The 21,718-nt window shown below is 32.4% G+C and overlaps 3 protein-coding genes across 3 annotated transcripts; 2 read left to right on the top strand and 1 right to left on the bottom strand.

The window, feature by feature from the left end:
- Nucleotides 1-1,134: 1,134 nt before the first annotated feature.
- On the top strand, nucleotides 1,135-6,513 carry HELRODRAFT_183798 (hypothetical protein; the record flags this gene model as incomplete). The annotated part of the gene is made up of 6 exons (XM_009013381.1): nucleotides 1,135-1,840; nucleotides 4,221-4,455; nucleotides 4,844-4,980; nucleotides 5,565-5,808; nucleotides 5,932-6,181; nucleotides 6,400-6,513. 6 exons carry the CDS (start codon nucleotides 1,135-1,137, stop codon nucleotides 6,511-6,513), a joined length of 1,686 nt encoding a protein of 561 aa, XP_009011629.1.
- A 4,282-nt stretch (nucleotides 6,514-10,795) lies between these two features.
- On the top strand, nucleotides 10,796-11,645 carry HELRODRAFT_183797 (hypothetical protein; the record flags this gene model as incomplete). Its single annotated transcript, XM_009013380.1, has 3 exons — nucleotides 10,796-10,835; nucleotides 10,936-11,097; nucleotides 11,179-11,645. The coding sequence occupies 3 exons, from the start codon at nucleotides 10,796-10,798 to the stop codon at nucleotides 11,643-11,645; spliced, it is 669 nt and encodes a 222-aa protein (XP_009011628.1).
- Nucleotides 11,646-15,595: 3,950 nt separating this feature from the next.
- Nucleotides 15,596-15,844, bottom strand: HELRODRAFT_138329 (hypothetical protein; the record flags this gene model as incomplete). Its single annotated transcript, XM_009013379.1, has 1 exon — nucleotides 15,596-15,844. A coding segment is annotated over one exon (249 nt), but the record flags the coding sequence as incomplete, so codon positions are not given.
- Between the last annotated feature and the right edge of the window lie 5,874 nt (nucleotides 15,845-21,718).

Below are 21,718 nucleotides of genomic sequence, written 5' to 3'. Positions count from 1 at the left end.
AAATTTGGACAAAAAATTGTGAAACCTCAATTTAGAATTTTCTCCATACAGTTTTTTTTAATTATTTATTTAAAATAGATAGAGAGATTTGCAATTGACCATCAACAAACATACAAACACACACCACACAAACACACCACACAAACACACCACATAAACACACAAACACACACACGCACGCACTCACAGCTAAAAACCAAGGGATTTATTTTTGACAATTAAAAAACCCAAGCAAAAAATCAACAACCTAACTCAAAACCACATCTCTATAACATTTACTATGACAGTTTTGTGACGAAGAAATCATTTGCATAATGAAACTTGAAAATGCGACAAATAAATCAACATACATACAAACATTCATACAAACATACATGCACAATTATCGCTCATCGGTAGCACATGCTGGCCGCATTTTGATTTGCTCCGTGTTTTTTCTTAATTTTATAGTTTAAAATCGAGTATTTAATTTAAATTTAATTTCATTTGATAGAGAAAATTTTGACGAATCTTATATTTTCTCCGTTTAAAAGTTTAATTTAGGGCTGTTTTTGCTGCTTTTTTTCGTTTCGGAATTTGCAATGCATTCAATGTTTTCAGTGCGAAAATAGTTTTCACATAAAATGTGTTGGTTTGAGTGATAGGCCTGATAGCAAGTTATCTGCCGAGATCAGCACATTCAAAAGTGATTTGAAATCTTCTTTTGCTACTGTTGTTGGTCAAGAAGTGAAGAAAAACATTTAGTGTCAATCTGGAAGTTAAAACGGTAAAAAGAAAATTAACTGAGTCAATCGATATAAAAGACAGAGAAAGAAATATAATAATTTTCAATTTACATGAAGGTGAAGATGATAAAATTCGTGTTAAAAATATTTTGTTAGAATTGTCTGATGATATAAAAGATTCCCATATAAAATATGTTACAAGACTTGGAAAGAAAAATGAATCATCCACACGTCCAATATTGATAGTGTTGGATAGTTTGATGTCTAAAGAGACCGTGATAAAAAATGCACACAAATTGAAATTAATATCGGTCGAACTGAGTAAAGTCTGGATTAGCAATGACCTGACACCTGAGCAGAGAAGTGAATTAAAGAAACTGGTAGCTGATGCAAAATCGAAAGAAGCGGCATGCAAAGACAATTTTTTATACAGAGTCAGAGGTCCTGTGGGAAGATGGCGGATTATGAAGTTCAGAAATTAACTGATGAGTGTCTTGTTGATGGGAGGGCCAGTCGGAGGATGATTCATGTTACAGCTCAAAAATTAACCATGAAAAATTACAATGGTTTAAAAATTGGCCTGGGGCTCCTCAACATAAGATCTATTGTGCCAAAATATGAAATGGTGTGTGATATAATTCGTGGAGAATTGGATATTCTTGTATTAATTGAGACATGGCATGGGTCGTCAGATGAGTTTGCTGTTCGATGCGCGATGCCCCCTGGTTATAAGTTTGTAGATTACGTTAGACCTCACGATCTATATCATGGCGGAATTATAATTTATTTCAAGAAAGAGTTCATTTATAAACCTGTTGAGTTACCCACCGTGATAACTTTTGAAGCTGTTGCAATTAAATTGAGAGTAAACAAATCTGATTTTATTTTGTTATCAATTTATAGACCTGGATCGGTTCCTCCTTCACCATCGTTCTTTTCAGAGCTAGCGAATGTTTTAGAAGATTTTTCGCTGTTAAGTGATAAAATCGTTGTTGCGGGAGATTTTAATGTTCATATGGAGAGAAAAGATGATCCAAACACAGTCTCATTTAATGATGTTTTCGATTGTTTTCAGTTGATTAACAGAATTAACGAACCAACGCATGAATTAGGTGGTGTTTTGGACTTGATCGTTACTTCTCGCTCTTTTCCTATCTTTAATAGTTTGATTTTTCCTCAGATCATGGATTAATCCAGGTTTGTTTGTCAATCAATCAAGTTATAGGTACGAGAAGTAAAAAAATGGTTCGATCCTGGCGACGCATAAATGAAGAAAATCTCGCATTGTTAATTTTGAAATCCCCGACTGGAGGGCCATGCCAAGATGATAATATAGTAAGATGCACGTTACTGAGATGACTTTTATTTGAAAAATTATAATATAAATTTTCTTACCTGCAACCACCAATTGAAACGGAATTGAATTCTTATGATCGAGTGGAATCCAGTGGAAAAGAATGGCAGTTATATCAAGACATATTCCCAACACTCAATACATACACACGCGCATACACAACACACCCACATGCACACACCATACAGGCATACTGAGTATATTTATCCTAATTGTAACTAACGATCTATTCAAATTGTGACTAATGATATACCTTTGTATAACTCCCTCAGTCATTTGTCGACATTTACATTGAATGTTTATTCTTTGAATTTTGAATGTTGTCACAGATTGTATATATATATTATTTTCAAAAAAAGAGAAAAGAGAAGGAAAAAGAGAGAGAGAGAAAGAGAGAGAGAGAAAGAGAGAGAGAGAGAGAGAGAGATTAAAACTTACAGATTTCGGCATAAAGAGATTAAACTTCGTAGATTAAAATGATGTTAGATTAAAATATAAAAATAAAATGCTTATTAAATTTTTAGAAAGGGAAAAAAATATATATATACATTTATTTTGTGTGTCTATGTGTGTGTGTTTGACTGTCTGTGTGTGAGTGCATTCAGTTGAAAAATACTTTTATTCAGCAAAATGCTGTTATATCAGTGTGTGTTTGTGTGTGTGCGCGCGTGTGTGCGCGCGCGTGTGTGTGCGTGTGTGCGCGTGCGTGTGTGTATGTGTGTGTGTTTTCTTATTTATTTTCTGTGATTTTTCTATTTCAAATTTAATTCACAGTTTTATTTCCGAGGGTTAAAAATTTAAAATTTAAAGTTTTTATTTTTACAGTGTTTTGGTTTGTCTTTTTTTCTTTATTTTATTTGTTTCTTTTTTGCATTTTGCAGAGCCAGTGCTAAAACAAATTTTATTTTTTCACTCTGAAATGTTGACGACGATGATGAGGAAGATGAGGAAATGAATATAGAGATGACGATGATGACAATGATGAGGAAGATGAGGAAATGAATATAAAGATGACGACGACGACGATGATGGTAAAATATGTAACCCAACTCCTGACAACCCACGGCCCAATCAAACGCTCCTTCCAACAATAATCAATCACAGGATCGTTCTAAGCATGAACAGTTCAACATAAACAGAAATTCCTTTTACACTTAGGTTTACTTCTAAGTTTTACACACACTGTCAATCTGGCTAAACATAAATAGAAATCTGTGCGTGTGTGTGTTGTGTGTGTGTTTGTATGTGTGTGTGTTCGTTCGTGTGAGTTTGCATGGATATATGTGAATTTAATTAAGTATACTTAAAATATAATAATGCCATCTTTGTTTATCCGAAACATTCAAGTCAATTTAAAACACACACATGCACGCACACACACACACACGCACGCACACACACAAGCACACACAAACACACACACAAGCACACTTACACAAACGGTAATTCAATGATATTTGTAAATGTATAATTTATTTAAAGTTGCAAGCGACGACATGTCATTTGTTTATTATGTGTGAAATTGCCACTTCATCATAATCTGGCATCTGATTTTTGAATGGTGATTCATCAAAATATTTTCAAAGTTTGTTTTTAATTCTTTCCTTTTTTTCATTTATTCATTCATTCATTCGTTTGTTCATTTTCATTTCTGACGTTTTTTCACTTTCTCATTCATTATAAGTTCGTTCGTTCGTTCGTTCGTTCGTTTGATTGTTTGTTATTTTTCTCCCACTCATTTTTTCAACGCTTTCAAATTTTACATTTATATTTATTTTCATCTTATCAATTCGAAACATTTTTTACTTTACTTCAATTTTAAATGAAATTATTTTTTTCTTGAAAAACCTTTTGTTAATTTAACTCAGTATCGAATATTTATAAATTTGACTAGCACACATCTCGTGGGAATGTATGAAATTTTCAAAAAAATTTCATTTGTACCCCTTCGATTCTTACATCAACATCTCACTTTGACCACATCACTCACAACAACACCTACCACAACCACATCAACGACACCACACTATATACCAGCCACAATGGGACTTACAACTATGTTGAATGTTATCGAATCTTCAATATTTTTTTATTCCACGGTCTGACTACAATCCCATCAACCGCAACCACATCAACCACAGCCACTCCAACACCAGCTGCTATCTCATTGAAGCTACAACAACCAGTGGCAACAGCCACGTCACAAATGACGTCACAGACGGGGTCACAGATGGGGTCAGAAACGAACTTGAGGGGTATTCAGCCCTGCTGGTTGTCATGCGTTAGGTATTTTGAAGATTTCCTAGAAACGAGTTCCCTGCAGAAGAAACATTTACTCGAAGGTCAAGATGTCGAGGTCATAAGGTCACTTTGTAGGTCAGTAGGTCATGACGCTCTTTCAAGAGATGGAATATTATTTATTGAATAATTTAACATTTATATTTATTTTATTGTTTTTACTTATTTCATGCACACACATTTGGCAAGCGTACAAACACGTTTAAGTAACAAATATTTATAGCGAAATACTTTAAATTTTATCTTACGTTCTCGAAATGATAAATGTAATCCTCTATTTTTGGGCTTCTAGTATTGTAAACTTACTAAAAATGCAATTTTCCCCTACATACAAAATCATTTAAATAAGGTTTTTTTCATTTAAAGGCCATTCTTTGTACTGATTTTTGTTTATATGACATGATAGTTTGAAAAAAATGTACATTAATGATTGATTGATTGATTGATCAATTTTTTTTCTGTTTAGCGGTTTAAAAAAGTCACTACACTGCCTTGCCGAGTTGAGAAAGGTTTGCTCTGCTGACGATTTTGATGAAATCTTCTGGAAGATGAAGGACTTTAGAAATTTAGTCAACTTCTGCTCTTTAAAGAATATTTTCGAAGGTGTGTCACTCAATTATCTCTCAGTACTGTTTCATTTACTTGTGTTACGTTCTATACATTCATTCGTTCGTTCGTTCGTTCGTTTGTTTGTTCGTTCGTTCGTTCGTTCGTTCATTCGTTCATTCATTCATTCATTCATTCATTCATTCATTCATTCATTCATTCATTCATTCATTCATTCATTCATTCATTCATTCATTCATTCATTCATTCATTCATTCATTCATTCATTCATTCATTCATTCATTCATTCATTCATTCATTCATTCATTCATTCATTCATTCATTCCACTCTTTCGTTCATTCATTCATTCACAATTATTTTCATGAACTTCATCACCAGAGTAAACATCATTATCCACTCATTATTATCGTCGACATCATTATCTCCATGTACATGTTCATCATCAGAACGTTGTAGAAATTCAAAATTCAGCTATCTATACTAGCACACAATAAATACAAATTATGTTGATACAAATACAAATAATATTTCATTATTATAACTTTTATTATTCCAAATAATTTTGTTGTTGTTGTTGTAATTTGAATGAAAAAAAATTCAAATTTCCATCCCAAACAAGACTACGCTCTCAGCCAGACATGCCTCAGAACACAGTCTGCTCAATCGACGACTTGCTACGATGAATTTCTACAGGAGACAGGCGGAGACACTGAAGATGTTGGCGAGAGTGTCGAAAAGGACGACGACGACGATGATGATAAAGATGATGATGAGGGTGACGATGGTGATGATGTGGCTGACGGAGGTTACAATGGCTACAGTTATCATTCCAGTGACAGTCCTGACGTTGGCGAATATTGCCGGTTTAACTGGAATAATATTTTCAATTTGTTCTTATTTTAATTATATCTGATATAGTAATATTATTATTTCAAATATAAGTTATTTTATGATAATTGGCAAAATTTTATCAAATTATTCTCCAGACACGCCATAACTTTTGAAAAATGTCTAGACGATCATGTGACCACCAAATGCGGGCAGACTTCCGCCCCCATAGTTTCCGCCCTGGCTGACCTGGTGGTGAGGAGGTCATCACAGTGCAAGTTTTACAATGCCACTTCCGGCTTTTTCGTCTACAATAACAGTTTTGAAAATTACGAAAATCACAATGGCATCGACGGGCCAGAGACGAACGCCGCAAAACTCAGTAGAAGAGTAATGACCGATAAATCAGTTGGATCTTTATAAATAATCGTTTGCTTATATTTTTTTTCTCTTTAGTAACTTTCTCTTTCTCTCTCTCTCTTTCTCTCTTTTTCTCTTTCTATCTCTTCCTCTCTTTTTCTCTCTCTCTCTTTCTCTCTCTCACTTTTCCTCTCCTTCTTACTTTTTTTATAAATTAATTTTATTTATTTATTAACAAACAAATTTAACAATTTTCTTACTCACAGGTCAAATCAGCCTCAGTACTCACCAGTGTTAACCTTTCAGCCCCGCCATTTTGCTGCTACCTTATAGTTAAAATATTTAATATCATTTTCGGCGAATTATTTCATTTCTATTAAATTCCTGATTTTATAAACATTGATATTGCTATTGTCATTGATATTGTTATTATTATTATTGTTGTTATTGTTATTATTATTATTATTATTATTATTATTGTTATTATTATTATTATTATTATCGCCATACTTCAAAATAACAAAATTGAGATTCTAGAATTAACTATGTGCCATGAAACCAATCTAGAATCTTCCAGGCAATACAAGAGAAATAAATACTCTAATAATTTGCATTGCTGTTTAAATAAAGACTATGAACATTGTTCAATAGTTATTAACTCATTCGAAATAACGCCTATTGGTTTTTTCAATAATTTTAATTGTCACTGTTTAAAGTTCCATGGGCGCTATCATTTAATGATAAATTGATAAACACTGTTATAAGATTATCGTATGACATTTACTGTGACAGGAACAAGCTATGATGCTAATTAAATATATTTCACCGTTCTGCACTTAACTTCACAATGAGCAAAATGGTCTTAACCTTTAATATTATTTTATACAATTTTTAAAAATTTTATCATTATATATATATATATTTTTATCTATATATATATATATTTTTATCATTGTCTGTTTTTTTATGGTGAAAAATAAAAGATGTTCCCATTATTATTTTTATTATTATTATTATCTCCATCGTCATCGTCGTCGTCATCATCATTAGAAAATTGGTTTATTGATTTTTAAATTTGAAAATGTGTTTTTTTACCCGCTGGAGTATATATATCGCTTGAGTCCAGTTCATATTAATAAATCCTTTTTACACCCTTTCCATCCTTTACATCCTTTTTCCTTGAATGAGCGAGTGAGTGAGTGAGTGAACGAACGAACGGATGAACGAACGGATGAACAGATTAGAAATTGATGAACTAAGGAATAAATGATTTGATGAATGAGTTAGAAAATTGTGTACATGCTATGTTTTATCACGTACGGGCTTTCATCTGTTAGCTAAAATGAGTAACTATTGAATTGATCAACTCTATCATTGAAATTTGAAAAATTTATTTTTGTTTCAATTATTTGTTAAAAGATTTTTTCCATATTATTTTTTAAAAAATCAGAATCTTTAAAAAAATTAGAATCTGACGAACGCAGAACCTGTTACAGCATGCAATGCAATGGTATAAAATGATAATGAAAAATAAATAACCAGAAAATATATTTTAGCATAAAAATTATGGAAAAAAATAAATTAATAGTTTTAAAGTTTAAAGACAGATAAATAAAATAATTTATTAATAGACTTAGAAAGTTAGTTACGTGATCGATATGAAGAAGAAGAACTAGATTGAGTAAATGATAAGGTTTTACTGAGTGCTGATATATTTAATGTGTCTTGTGGGGCTCTTATCCTGGTATGTTGATTGGGTGGCGACTTGATAGTTATGCTTACGCTGACGAAGGTTGTGTGTTTTAGTTTCGATTGGTGCTAGTAGAGCATGGACGATGTGGACGGTAGGATATGATGCAGGTAGATAGTTGAGGCGAATTAGTTTTTTGATGAGAGATTGTAGTTGCTGAAGTTGTTGTTGTGTAGGAAAACTAGACCATTGATGATGTGATTAGAGCTATGAAAAGTTTTGGGAGTAGAAGCATTGATGATAAAGGTAAATGGTCCAAGGACAGAACCTTGAACTACACTAGAATTAATAGGTAGAGTAGATGAAAGAAAATTTATTATATTATTGTGAATGTCACCATAAAGTAAATAGTGCTTATCAACTTTTTCTCAATAGTTTTCTAAACTGCTTCAACAACTACCGTACAGCAACTACCGTCTACTTGCATCTGGAAAAAAAAATAAATGTGTGAGTGTGTGTGTGTGCGTGTGCGTGTGTGTGTGTGTGTGTGTGTGTGTGTGTGTGTGAGTGTGTAGGAATATGAAAAAATGCGTGTTTAATGATTCATTATCTATATTTCGTTAACATTACTCCACAGAATTTGGTTAAATTTTCATGTTTTTTTTTCTGTCACTGTCCTCACAGACATCCTGTGCTTTAAATTTGTTTTTGGTCAAATAAAAAAAATAAATAAATAATGTAGTCAGGTGGAGGAAGAGAGGCTAAATTATTTGGAATTGGGAAATGTTTAGGAGTGTCAAAAGCTTTATTGAAATATTGTAAATGTTTTCAGGAATTTCTAGCGTTGGATAGTTTCCATCACATTTCCCATTATTTCTAACCAAATTCTCGTCTCCGATTTGTGATTCAAATTTAATTCGTAAAAAATTTTGTTTCAATCAACATATTTAAATGATATTAAAATTTGCATGGAAACATCTGTCCGAATGCAAAATGTTCTGCGTATCTCGACAACACAACGTCACAAATTTATTCAAAATGTTTATTTATGCCTTCTCATTCTCTGTGCCATTGTTTAAATCTTTGTGCGTGTGTGTGTGTGTGTGTGTGTGTGTGTGTATGTGTGTGTGTGAGTGTGTGTTAAACAAATTGAAACAGGTGGTAGAAACGTTGTGAACTGAATATTTAAAACTTTCTAATTTGAATTTTCAATCAATTCCCTTTCGCGTTATACCATCGTGCTGCCCATTACTATTGTATTATTGTTGTTTAAAGAGTGTATTTATACAAAATTAAAAAAATTAAACTTTTGAATGCTTGCAGTTGAAATTATAAACATTTAATCTATTGAACCGGAACAAACTATACATTAGAATGGATTATGTTAATATCTAAAAAATATTTTTGGAATTTGAAGTAGAATTAAAATTGGAGATAAATAAATAACCGAGATAATCATTCTTGAAGTTTCAAACACACGGTGGATATGAAATTACGATTAATTACGTTAATAATTAAAAACACTAATTAAATTAATACAAATAGCTCTGTTACCAATAAAAACGTCATAGAAAAACAAAGAATAACACAGTGTAACACAAAATATCACAGAATAAAACTTAAACGAAACTCAAAAATTCAAGCTCACCCACGTACAAAAATTATTTCAACTCCGGCTCGTCTAAACAAGTCAAATATCACGTATTCAACTTAAAATGCATTTGCATTTATTGAACTACGAAAAAATTTAACTAAAACATTTAAAAAATTTAAAACAAATTCACCGACGTTGTTCACGCATATACAATCCTTCCCACATTCATTCAACACATCTACACGTCCATACATACAACGCATTTAAAATTTTAATCTAAATCTAAAATAGAAAAAATTTAACTAAAACATTTAAAAAATTTAAAACAAATTCACCGACGTTGTTCACGCATATACAATCCTTCCCACATTCATTCAACACATCTACACGTCCATACATACAACGCATCTAAAATTTTAATCTAAATCTAAAATAGAAAAAATTTAACTAAAACATTTAAAAAATTTAAAACAAATTCACCGACGTTGTTCACGCATATACAATCCTTCCCACATTCATTCAACACATCTACACGTCCATACATACAACGCATCTATTTAATCAGAGCATCGACGTGGCAACACTTTGAAAAAGAAGGTTCGCCAGACAAGTGTCAGTTTCCAAGTGTAAACTGGTGAAATAACCGTATTGACCAGAAGTCTCCAAACTCTACAGGTTAGAAAAAATTATTTTCTCGATAGCAATTACTGTAGAAGTCCGTTGGGCGGGTAGCCCGATTAAGCGACTTTGACCTTTTAAGAATATAAAATGTTTTTTAACTCTAGTAATTCATATAATTATAGTTATTCTAGAGCAGATATTATGTTCGTAGAAAATTTTACAAAAATTCATTCAACATGTTACAAATTCATAATTTAGTTTAATCCCTTCATTTAGATCACGTTTTTGGGAATAAATTTTTAACGTAACTTAACATTTTTCCTAGACACATACAGAGCATTCGATCGCTGCACGGCACAGTGGACGATGCACCCTCTATGAAACACGGCCTAGTTTATCATAAATGCGCTTTCGTGACAAATTTTAAAATTTGCTGCGACCCATTCAATAACCATCAAGTAGCACTCGACAGATAACACTTTATTTACGCTGCCAAATGTGTGTGTTCAATTAACTGAAATAAATGAGGCTTACAAAATAGAAATTGACTCCGATTTGATGTTTTGTGGTGGAAAAATTAATAAATTTAACAGATTTTTTTTAAATTTATTATCGAATTATTTATATTTTGATAATTTTGTTAAAAAAATTTCATTGTAAATCTTTTTACTGATAAATTATTTAACTCAATCCAATATTTTCTGTATAACAATTTATAACCTAATTCAAAACAATTCATTCAAATTAGACAAGAGAAATGAATTTGATTGCCTTGCAAACCATAGTAGCACTTCAATGTGAGTTTTCATGTTTTTAAGTTAAGCTGAATAATTTTTTTTCAAATTCGCTAATAAATTGCTGAATAACCACCAACACACACAACCCACAAACGCACAGGTGTCTCCGTGCAGCCGCTGATTTGCGCTGATTGTTACTTAGACATCCAGTTTGTAGATGGACTTTATGATTTTAATGACCCCTGTTTTGTTAGCCCTCCTACTATCGAGTGCAACCTTGAAAACGACGCTTGCCATTCTTATTTGTTTGTGAACAGGACAAGTTAGCATGAATATCTTTTTAATATTTTACAATAATTAACAGAATCGGGGTTTTGTATAATTTTAATAATCATCAATTTAGCAAAATTTCTTCAATTCTGGAGAAAATGCGGAGAAAAAGACAAAACAAGTTTTTCAACATCGGACTACGACAGTACAAGATTATGGGTTCATTTGGAGGGAGATAAAAGTAACTGTGGTAAACCAGATGAAATGTTCACTATTGGAGAACGCGTATCAGAAGAGGACAGAGGCTTTTATGAAGAAAATATCGTTAAAAATTGGAAAAATTCCAGCTGCGTTGATAAATCTATCAGTGATGATAAAAATGATGGTGAAGATGATCGTGAAAAAACTAATCCGCAAGTTGATCCTGAAGTTCACCCCGATAGTCATCCCGGGAGTGAGCAGGAAGTTGGTGGTCAAAATGTTGGTGAGAATAATTCAACTGAGACTACAGATTGTGAGAAACCTGATGAAAATTCCGGAGATGACAGCCAACAGCCATTCAAGGCAACGACCAAGGTCAATAATGAAGAAGAGGACTGAGGATTTGAGTTTAGGATTGCTGGCTAACTGGGTAATGACCATAATGAGCATAAACTTTTCGTTACCTTTGTTTATAATTTATTGAAAATTTTATTGAAATATATTGTTTTATTTACGGTTACGGTATTAAATGTCTAAAATTTTTGTCAAAAGCTTTGCCTTTTTCTAATTAGTGTTTATTTGTTGAAAAATATGATAAACCTCTAAAAATATAAATTTTTAAAGATCGCATAGATATCTTAATAATTATTCTAGCGCTTCTTATATGGTCACAATTGAAACAGACTTCATACTGACATTTACTTGTAAAAAAATTAAATTTTTTTCTAGACAGTCAGCTTCCTTCAAACATTCTTTTTAAACATAAAAAACTATGTTTAAAAACATGAACAAAGCCAAGTTCAATCAATAAATATTACACTCTAAAATTACAAAATGAAGTGTTTAACCAACGAAGCCCATGAAAAAGTACGTCACATCCCTAACTGCCCTGTTTGCATCCAGATTTCGTATCTTCTGGCACAACTTAGCAAACAAATTTTAATTCTTATTATTGATGCATATCTGATCGTTTTAAAGAGGATAGTGGGGTTCCACAGGTAAATGTTCTGGGTCTTGTGATGTTTTTTATTTATGCGAATGTTTTTTTTTATATTTGTAAATTGGATTCCGCTATTGGCCTTTATATGTATGGTGATGATGCTAAGATAATTAAACATGTTTCATGTAGGATGGTTCTACAAGCTTGTTGAATGATTCGAATGAGTGGAGTTTGAAATGGGAACTGAAAATGAATGTTGATAAATGTATCTTTATGTATTTTAGTAATGACTTTGTTAACGCATGAAGAACACAATAAAAGATATATAGATAATATATCTGTAACATTTTAAGTGGTTCTGCGTATGTCAGAGCTGCAATAATAAAGACTAAAAAAAACTTCTTATAAAATCAACTGTTTTGCTCTGGAAAATGTGAAAGCTGTTAAAGACTTAGGTGTCATGTTCGAATGTTATATAAACTTTCATAAACATGTCAATATAACAATAAATAAATGCAACTCAGTTTTAGGCTTGATTAATAGCACTGTTGTTTAGTTTCCATTGATGTGAGGTGATGAGGTGATTGTAAAGATGAGATTGTTTTGGTATGCGTGAGAACTAAGGTAACGTTGGTCGTTAATTATGGGTGAAAGTTAATTGCTTGGTGGTTCTGTAGTATGAGTGTTGTCTGTACTTGCGTAAATGTTTGTTTTTATTTGTTTCCCGACTTGTTAATGAAGATTTCTAGAGGTATTTTTTGTCTATTTTTAACGATGGAAGTTTTGTTGCTAATTTTATAGTAATTTTAGTGTTGGGGAAACAGAGGCAGGGAGAAAATGTTCGAATAATTCAAGTTAATACAATTGAAAACTACATCGTTTCTCAAAATTTGGTCCTAATTATTAGATTCAGAAAATTTGTTTTAGAATAAATTAATAAATTAAGTCCTTCTATGATTTCTTATTTCGATAACCACGGCCAGACATACCAATAGACAAATGAGACAAACGGCCGAATTACCATAACTGCAAACGCCAGAATGATTGCATCGAATCTGGTTGAGTTGTTTGCCAATTAAAAGAATAATTTAAAAAGGAAATAGTAGGTACAATGCTATCTACATATGCGTGTTTGTATCATTCTTGTAGACAATTTTTATGGCTAATAATAGAAAAATCAAAATTTTGATTTGTTTATTGGTAGGTCTGATAATTAAATCCATTGAAGTAGTACATCAAACTGCCCACTACGCATATTTATAGTGGACAGAAATTAATAAAAACTGTTCAGTATAGTTGCTTAAGTTCAATTTGAAGAAAAAAATTGATATAAAAAACGACTGTCCCCCAACTAGTGTAGCTTTAGGTTCACTATTTAAAAAGTCTATGGGCCTAAATATGAAGTTTTGGACGGAAGCTGCTGAGCGTAACTCAGAAAAAACATTTTTCTTAATACTAAATATACCAGGCAAATCTTCTAGCTTTAAAACTGCATGTGTAGTAAACATTTATTCCTCCACGTCGAGGATCATGCGGGCGTAAGTAATCTTCATAATCGAAACTCTGAGGCATCTTAAAAAACTTGCATTGGAAACAAAAAATAAAGAGTCAACCGATCCTGATTTTCATATCGGGTCAAAGGTTCAGTTGGTCATTAGAAGGTAATAAAGTACTCAAGGCAAAAACCCAGTCAGCTATAAATGTGGGCTAATTTAACATTAGGCCAATAAGGTCTAAATTTGATATTGTTTATAATTTGCTTACTGATGGTATGGCTCTTTTAAACATATGTTTCAGGTAACCCAAAACTTACACAGTTTGTTTTTCTGAATACTTCCAACGAAGGTTTTGAACTGCTATCTCAAATTCAAAAAATTTGCATATGTGTTGTTTTGAAAACATCTGTTCAATAAAATTTCGGCCGGAATGTCACGCCTCAGTTTTGAATAAGCTGGTGAGGTTGAGGTAGTTAATTGCGTCGATTGACTTTTTAACTTTAATTCAATATAATTTAATTTTCAGTTTTTTCAACATAACTGAAACAAAACTCGAAAAATTTGTAAATTTTTTTTGTAAATACTTTTCCTTCATTTTTTTGACTCATAAAAGTTGTAAAGTTGTTATAAACTGCAAAATGTTTTATCTGCTAGATTAAAACTCTGCAAAAACGTGCGCTTCTCGATGTAAATGTAATTTGTCTGAGTCGAAAAAGAAGAAACTAATATGACGAATATGAAGAAAGCATGAAACTATTTTTTCATTTCTGGCATAAACTAAACTAGTTTTATTTTTTCGGTAAATGATACATTTTAACCGATTTTGTGATACTACTTACGAAGGGTTCAGATACAGATCTATGCACAATGTCTGATTACCTACTCCAGTGCACTGCTGCAGTTTTTTATCATTTGTTCATAATTTACAAAATTGTTCAACACTTTTCTCAAAAAGCCTCTGCCTGTCTTAATTTCCCATTCGCGATTTTCATCAATTTCAGGTTTAGCCATATTTCGTAGTACCTAAGTTGTTTGTCCAGGTGTAATTTTGCTACATTTTCATGTATGAGCCTCACTTCAATTTTAATAAAAGATAGTCATGAATTATTTAAAAAAAAATTTTTTATTATGGAATCAAAAAAAATTAATAATAATAATTATATGAAATATTATCGGAGACCAGCCCCACCTACAGACCCAAAAAATAAATTCTGTTCAGTTCTAATTACATTATAAGGCTGTTAGTGGCTTGAGCAAAGTACATTTGAACGTTTATGCATAATATTTAAAAAATGGAAATATTATATAGAAAAACAAGTTATAATTCAGTAAAAATATTTTTCAAATAAAAATGAGTAAAAATATGAAATCACATTTTGTGGAAACAATAAAATATTTAAGTTACAAAAAATATCAAAGAATGAGATGCAGTGTCAAAATTATTTTACAAAACAAGATGTGAGATATCACATGAGTTGTCAGGAAGGAGTGAACCTGAGTTCATCACACATGTACATAACAGAGTTCAAAATATAGTAAACCTAATTGAAGTTGCGGTCCATTTTGGAAAAATTTTTTAGACATGTAAAAGTCATTCAAATATTTACAATTAAACATCTAATAAATATTCGTATAAAATCACGAACAAGCAGCACTTATATATATTTGTACACAAATACATGCCAGTGCATGCAACCAGCCAATCAAATCATGTTTTCACATTAGCATGTTTGACGTCACAGCAGTTCATCAGCAAAGACGGGTTTTGTTTCATTGGCGGGTGACGGTATTTTTTCACATCCTGAAATCTCCTCATCTTTTTCCATGGAATCATGTTCAGTTGTAGATTTTATTTTGCTGTCGCTTTTTACTCCGATATTTTTATTGGCCTTTTTAATCTTAGCTAGATGTTCGAACTGGTACACAAGTCGTTGTCCAGGTATGCGACTAAGGATCCCTCGGGTGTAGTAGTACCTCAGTGCTCTACCCATAGTTTCGTAACTCATTGAGGACTTACCCTTGCACTGCCCCCACATGGAAGCAACTATTTTGGTGTTGTTCAGTCTGAAGATGCCGTCTGATTTGTCCACCCAGCTGATGAAGGATGGAGAGTATTTGGGATTGTCGAGGAGGTCAAGAAGGAATTCCCAAAGGTAGTTTGTTGTCTGACCTTTGTGTGATAGTTTTGAACGTTTCAATGTTGAAGAGGGTGATGGTGGTGAAGTTGATGTGTTGTTTGGATTGTCTTCATTTTTCATGCCGTTAAGCGTTTTGCTATTGATGTCATTTGTTGTTGTATTGATAATGTCATTTTTGCTATTTTCGTTTTTAATGTCAAAAATATTTATCAAATTTTTGGAATTTTCATCATTTTTTGGTGAGATTGGCGAGTAATTATACTCAGCTCTTTTTTCTACTTTCAGCGGGCTCTCAAGAAGATTTTCATCTAATTCATTTTTCATTTGTTTCGCTTGCTGTAGAGCTTGATAGTACAAGATGCGCTGTTGAATTGTCTGTTCGTTTATTTGTTTATGTAACGGCTGTTCACGTTGTTGTTGTTCCTGAAGTTTTTGTTGTTCTTGAATATACTGCTTTTGGCTGAGAAGATTATTCAGTAGAAGTTGGTTGTAATACTGGGAGATCATTTGATGATGCAGCAAGTACTGCTGGTGCAGCTGCTGATGGTTTTGCTGTTGCTGGGCATAATTTTGTAAACGATGTCGAAACAGTTGTTGATGTTGTTGTTGTTGTTGGTACCTTTGTAAATATTGTTGTTGTTCTTCTTGTTGACATAATTTTTGATGTTGCGTTTGTTGCAGATGTAACAATTGTTGTTGTCGTTGCTGAAGCAGATATGCCTTAATCAATTCATCTTTGACGTTTTCATTTGGAACTGGTTTGTTCTCGCTTGCTGCTTTTTCAGTTAAATTTTTGATAGCAGTAATGCTCTGGTGCAGGTTAGAGTTGTTTTTTCGTATTTCGATATCTTCGAATATTTGATCGGTAGCCAGTATGACAGGCAAGGGAATTTTCGAAGATGAAGTTGAAACTGGAGAGGGTGGTGGCGATTGCAGAGGAGATATTTTTTCAGATGGGGTGATTTGAAATTTAGATGATTGCAGAGAATGGAATGAATTCGAATTGGCTGATGATGCATCTGATGTTTCTGGTGACGGAGATAAAGCTGACGATAAGGACGCTTGGAAAGATGCAGGAAATAGCATTGATGGAGATTGTTTTTGAGAAGAGTATATGGAAAAAGAGTTGAAAATTTGTGGGTTGCCGTAGAACCGATTCAAACTGTCACATTCCTGATCACTGTTGCAGTTGTTTGAGATTCTGAACGAGTTTGGTTCGAGTTTTCGTTGCTGTTCTGGAGATCTTAACAGTTGTTGTTGCATCAGTAAATCAGATAGCTGAAGGTTCGTTTGAGGTGGAAGTTGAACTTGTGATGGAAGATGTTGTGAGAATGTAAGTTGAGGCTGTTCATCGTCTTTTTCACTTTTAGGCTTGTTGTCGTCCGTTGTCGAAGCTGTTTGTTTAAAAAAAATAACAAAATTTTATGGGATGTCGAGTAGAAGTTATGTTTGAAAAATGAAAATAAAAATTTTAAGCCATTTCATATGACGCTGCATTTTTATACAGTTTGATAAATTGAAAATTTAAAAATCCTTATTCGCTATAAAAATCTTTAATTCAATCATTTAAAAAGTTTCCGCACTTTTTTTCCTATCCAAATAGATTAAAAGTTTAATTTAACACCAACCGGTCTTGTATCTCTCCATGATTCTTTTCTTGTAGCCCTTCATTTTCCTACTGGACACGTGATAATCTTTCCCGACCCAGCCTCCCTCATCTTCGTTATCATCTTCCACCTCACATTTTGCACTAGCATCACACTCGCTGTCTCTTTTCTTCCGTTTCAGGATGCCTTCGACGCAGAGATCCGTGCCGGAAGTCTCTTTCTTCGACAGATCAAGAGGTGAGTCGTCGTTCTTCGAGAGTTGAATCATCGACCGGGCGTACTGTTGGCCCATTTGGTATTCGTGCAGCAGTCTGGGGTGGATCCCCATAGTGGTACTCCGTTCGTCGCTGCTCATATACGCTGATGTATTCCCATTCCACTCTTGACAGCCACACTCATCAAGTTTTAACGTGACCATGTTTTTTGAGATATTAAAAAAAAATGAATATAAATCAAGATAAATAAGCTATTAGTTTATATGAGTGGAAAAATTTTAAATTTTAGATTTTGTAAAATATCACAAACGATCAGTTGGTGTCTGGCTAAACTATAAGGACACCCTACTTTAAACTTCTCTATTTATACAGAGAAATTAATATGTTGAATATGCATATACAAATATGCCATATATTTATAGGCAATAAATGCAATATACATATTGATATATATGTATATCGTAAATAATATTATATAAGTATATATATATAAGTGTATATATATATATATATATATATATATATATATATATATATATTAGTGAAAATATATATAAACAATATGTACAAAAAATGTTTATAAAAGGTATATTAGTGAAAATATATATAAACAATATGTACAAAAAATGTTTATAAAAGGTATGGCTGTGATGTTATTTATAAGATATATGCCTATATATAGAATATATATATATATACAATGTATACTATACATGTATATTGGATATATGCCTATATTAATCAATTCATGTAAATAACTTATATATATATATATATATATATATACATATTAAAGTTGTTTGACACATGAATCATGAATACCGTGGTATGGTAATGGTTTGGTATTTTTTTAAAATTCGTAATAGAGCAGGAGGAGAGCTTTGGTTAAATTCCACGACTCACATTTGTTGGACGATGAATATTGCTAATTCGGAAAATTTCTGATTTGCAGGCGTGTGTGTGCGTGCGTGTTGACCAGCACGTGTGTGTGCGTGTTGGCCTACTTCAGAGCTGATTTTACAAGATACGATATTTTTATATTTATATTTTAGGTTTGATATTTTTAAAAAATCTGTAGTGTATGCGGCTAGTGTTATTTATGGATGGATGGATGAATGGATGAATGGATGGATGGATGGATGGATGGATGGATGGATGGATGGATGGATGGATGGATGGATGGATGGATGGACGGACAGACGGACGGACAAACGAACGAACGAATGAATGAATGAATGAATGAGTGAAAAACCTAGTGCTTGTATGTAAAATGAATGTATTGGTTGATGAATAATGGATGAATGAATGGAAGGACAAAACAAATTAAAAATATAAATAAAAAGTTTGTTAGATAGATAAATAGATAGATAGATGATAGAAAGACAAATCTTAAAAGGTAGAATTTTATGAATGAATGCATTTAGAGATGATGATAGCAGGCAGCTAGAGATAATTCTACCTACCTAGAAAAATTTCAGACCCAGTTGTGACTAATTGGGTAAGGCATCTCTTCTGCGGCAAGTTGTTAGCAGCAGATAATTAATTTCTCAGAAAATAAATGTGTAAAAATAATTACGGAAGTTGTCAGTTGCACTTGTTCATCAACAAACAGTCAAAAACAGTAAATCACCAGTTTTTCGCCTAACATATTATTATGACGTCATCGCTACGTCATTGAGTCACTAGAATGCTACACAGTGCGTTACGTACTGCTGACGTATTAATTTTTTTGTCATATCTTATTGGATGGAGAAATACATCAGTACAATAAAATAAAAATTTGAAAATAAAATTTTATTGAATAAACTCTCCCCTCAAACACTGACCAGACGTCCATATCAACCTCTACTCCTTCACTCCTTCACTCACTCCTTCACTCACTTACTCACTCCACTCCTTTACTCACTCACTCACTCACTCACTCACTCACTCACTCACTCTTTCACTCACTCACTCACTCACTCACTCACTCACTCACTCATTCATTCATTCATTCAATAATTTAAACATTCAATAATAATTCATAGATTCAATCGCTTGTTCATTCATACGTTCATTCACTCACTCATGCATTCATTCATTCATTCGTTTACTGACTCACTCAATTTCATCTATCCAATAATATTTTTTAACACTTCAAATCACACACACCAAACCAATCCTGTAATGTAATGGCTTTAAAGTTGGGAATCCTTCCTCTAAAAAAAATTTAAAATAAACTAAACTATTCTAAAAGTCTTCATATACGTATCTATGTGTGTATGTGTGTGTGTATGTGTGTGTTTTTACGTGTAAATAAGTGTTTGTTTGTGTGTTTGTATGTGCGTGCGTGCATATGTCTGTGTGTTTGTGTTTATAGGTAGACGTGTGTGTTAGGTAATGTCATTTCACTACAACTCACTGAACCAAATATTTGTTGTGTATGTGTGTATGCACGTGTATGTGTGTTTAAGTTTGAGTATGTGTGTGTGTGTGTATGTTTGTGTGTGTGTGTGCTTTGGAGTTTTGCAACATATATTGTATTCACCGATGTTTTCTGCCTGGGTTGTAAGTTCTTATCTGTTGGGCTAAATTGTTATAGTTGTTAAAAATTTTTATTGGCAGTAATCATTTAACTTATTTTACATATACGTATCGTTCAATATGTGATACATATATCTGTATATATTTGCATTCATTTATGTGTATATATATTGATCAACATACATAAACACACATACATTCATACACACATAAATGCATGAGTATGTATGTATACATACAACGTTTTTTTATTAATGCCATACATTTTTGTTTGCTGTTTAGAAAGTTTTTGTTTATCAAATTACTATTAAAATCCAATCTCAATGCAATCTTATGATTTTTTTTTTCATGTAATGTCCCACAGACTAATTTTCTTGTAACTGGCTAAAAATAATGAATCTGTGTGTGGTGTGTGTGTGTTTGTGTGTGTTTGCGTGTGTTTGCGTGTGTGTGTGTGTGGGAGGTGTGTGTGTGTGTGTGTGAGTGCAAATCTAAAATTTAAATATAAATGAAAAATATAATAAATTTCCCAGACAAATTTTATGGAAAGTCACAAATTTGGTGACCTGTAAACAGACACTGATAATTTGGTTGAAAAGGTTTAAAAAACTTTACTTCATTGGTATTTCCGAATTAGTGAAACGTTCTGAAACCCGATAACTGTGGTTTATTTGAAATTTAAATGCATTCTAATGTGTGTGTCTCTGTCTATCTAATAACAACATTCGTGTATTTAGAACTTATACATTTCCGAATTCTTTGCTATACGACTCGACTAGGAGGGAAACACTCATTGAATACGTGAACCTACTTGCACAATCACACATTGCACTATCATATATTTTATAGATAGAAATGTGGATTTTGTTAACTCATTGATCAAACAACAATTCTCTACCGTTTTTATAAAGTTAATAAAATTAACTTCTACATTTATTTATCAAATAAAAACTTGAAAATAAGAAGTTACAAGCTAGCTTTGAATTGACGGAAGGAGTTACATGACCTGGCACGAGCGTTCGAAGTTAAAGGATGAACGTTTAGCAAGGTCAAACAACAAGCCAGCACAACAACAAACCACCGACAGTCAACGTTATTACTGAGCAAACAAATGAATAATAAGCCAAGCAAGCAGATGAAAAAATTAATTACTTACCAGAAACACATTTGATTAATGTGTGTAAATATTCTTAATAAGTGTTCTCAATTTTTTATCTTTCATTATCTCTTTTCTTTCTCCCTCTCTCTCTCGCTCTCTCGTTCTCTCTCTCTCTCTCCCTCTCTCTATCTCTCTCTCTCTCTCTCTCTCTCTCTCTTCCGCATCCTTCTTTATAACTAACAGCTTACCTATTAGCCTACCTATGATGACGCAATTGCGATCTTCATACCGACTCTACGCTCATATACATACATACTTAATTATATATATATATATATATATATATATATATATATATATATATATGTATATATGTATGTTTATATTTGAAACATTTGTATATTATATATGTATATATTATATTTGTATATATATATATATCTAAATATATATA

This window comes from Helobdella robusta (assembly GCF_000326865.2).
Source record: "Helobdella robusta unplaced genomic scaffold HELROscaffold_119, whole genome shotgun sequence".
Taxonomy (NCBI): Eukaryota; Metazoa; Annelida; class Clitellata; order Rhynchobdellida; family Glossiphoniidae; genus Helobdella; species Helobdella robusta.
This window is presented reverse-complemented; position numbering and strand designations above follow the sequence as displayed.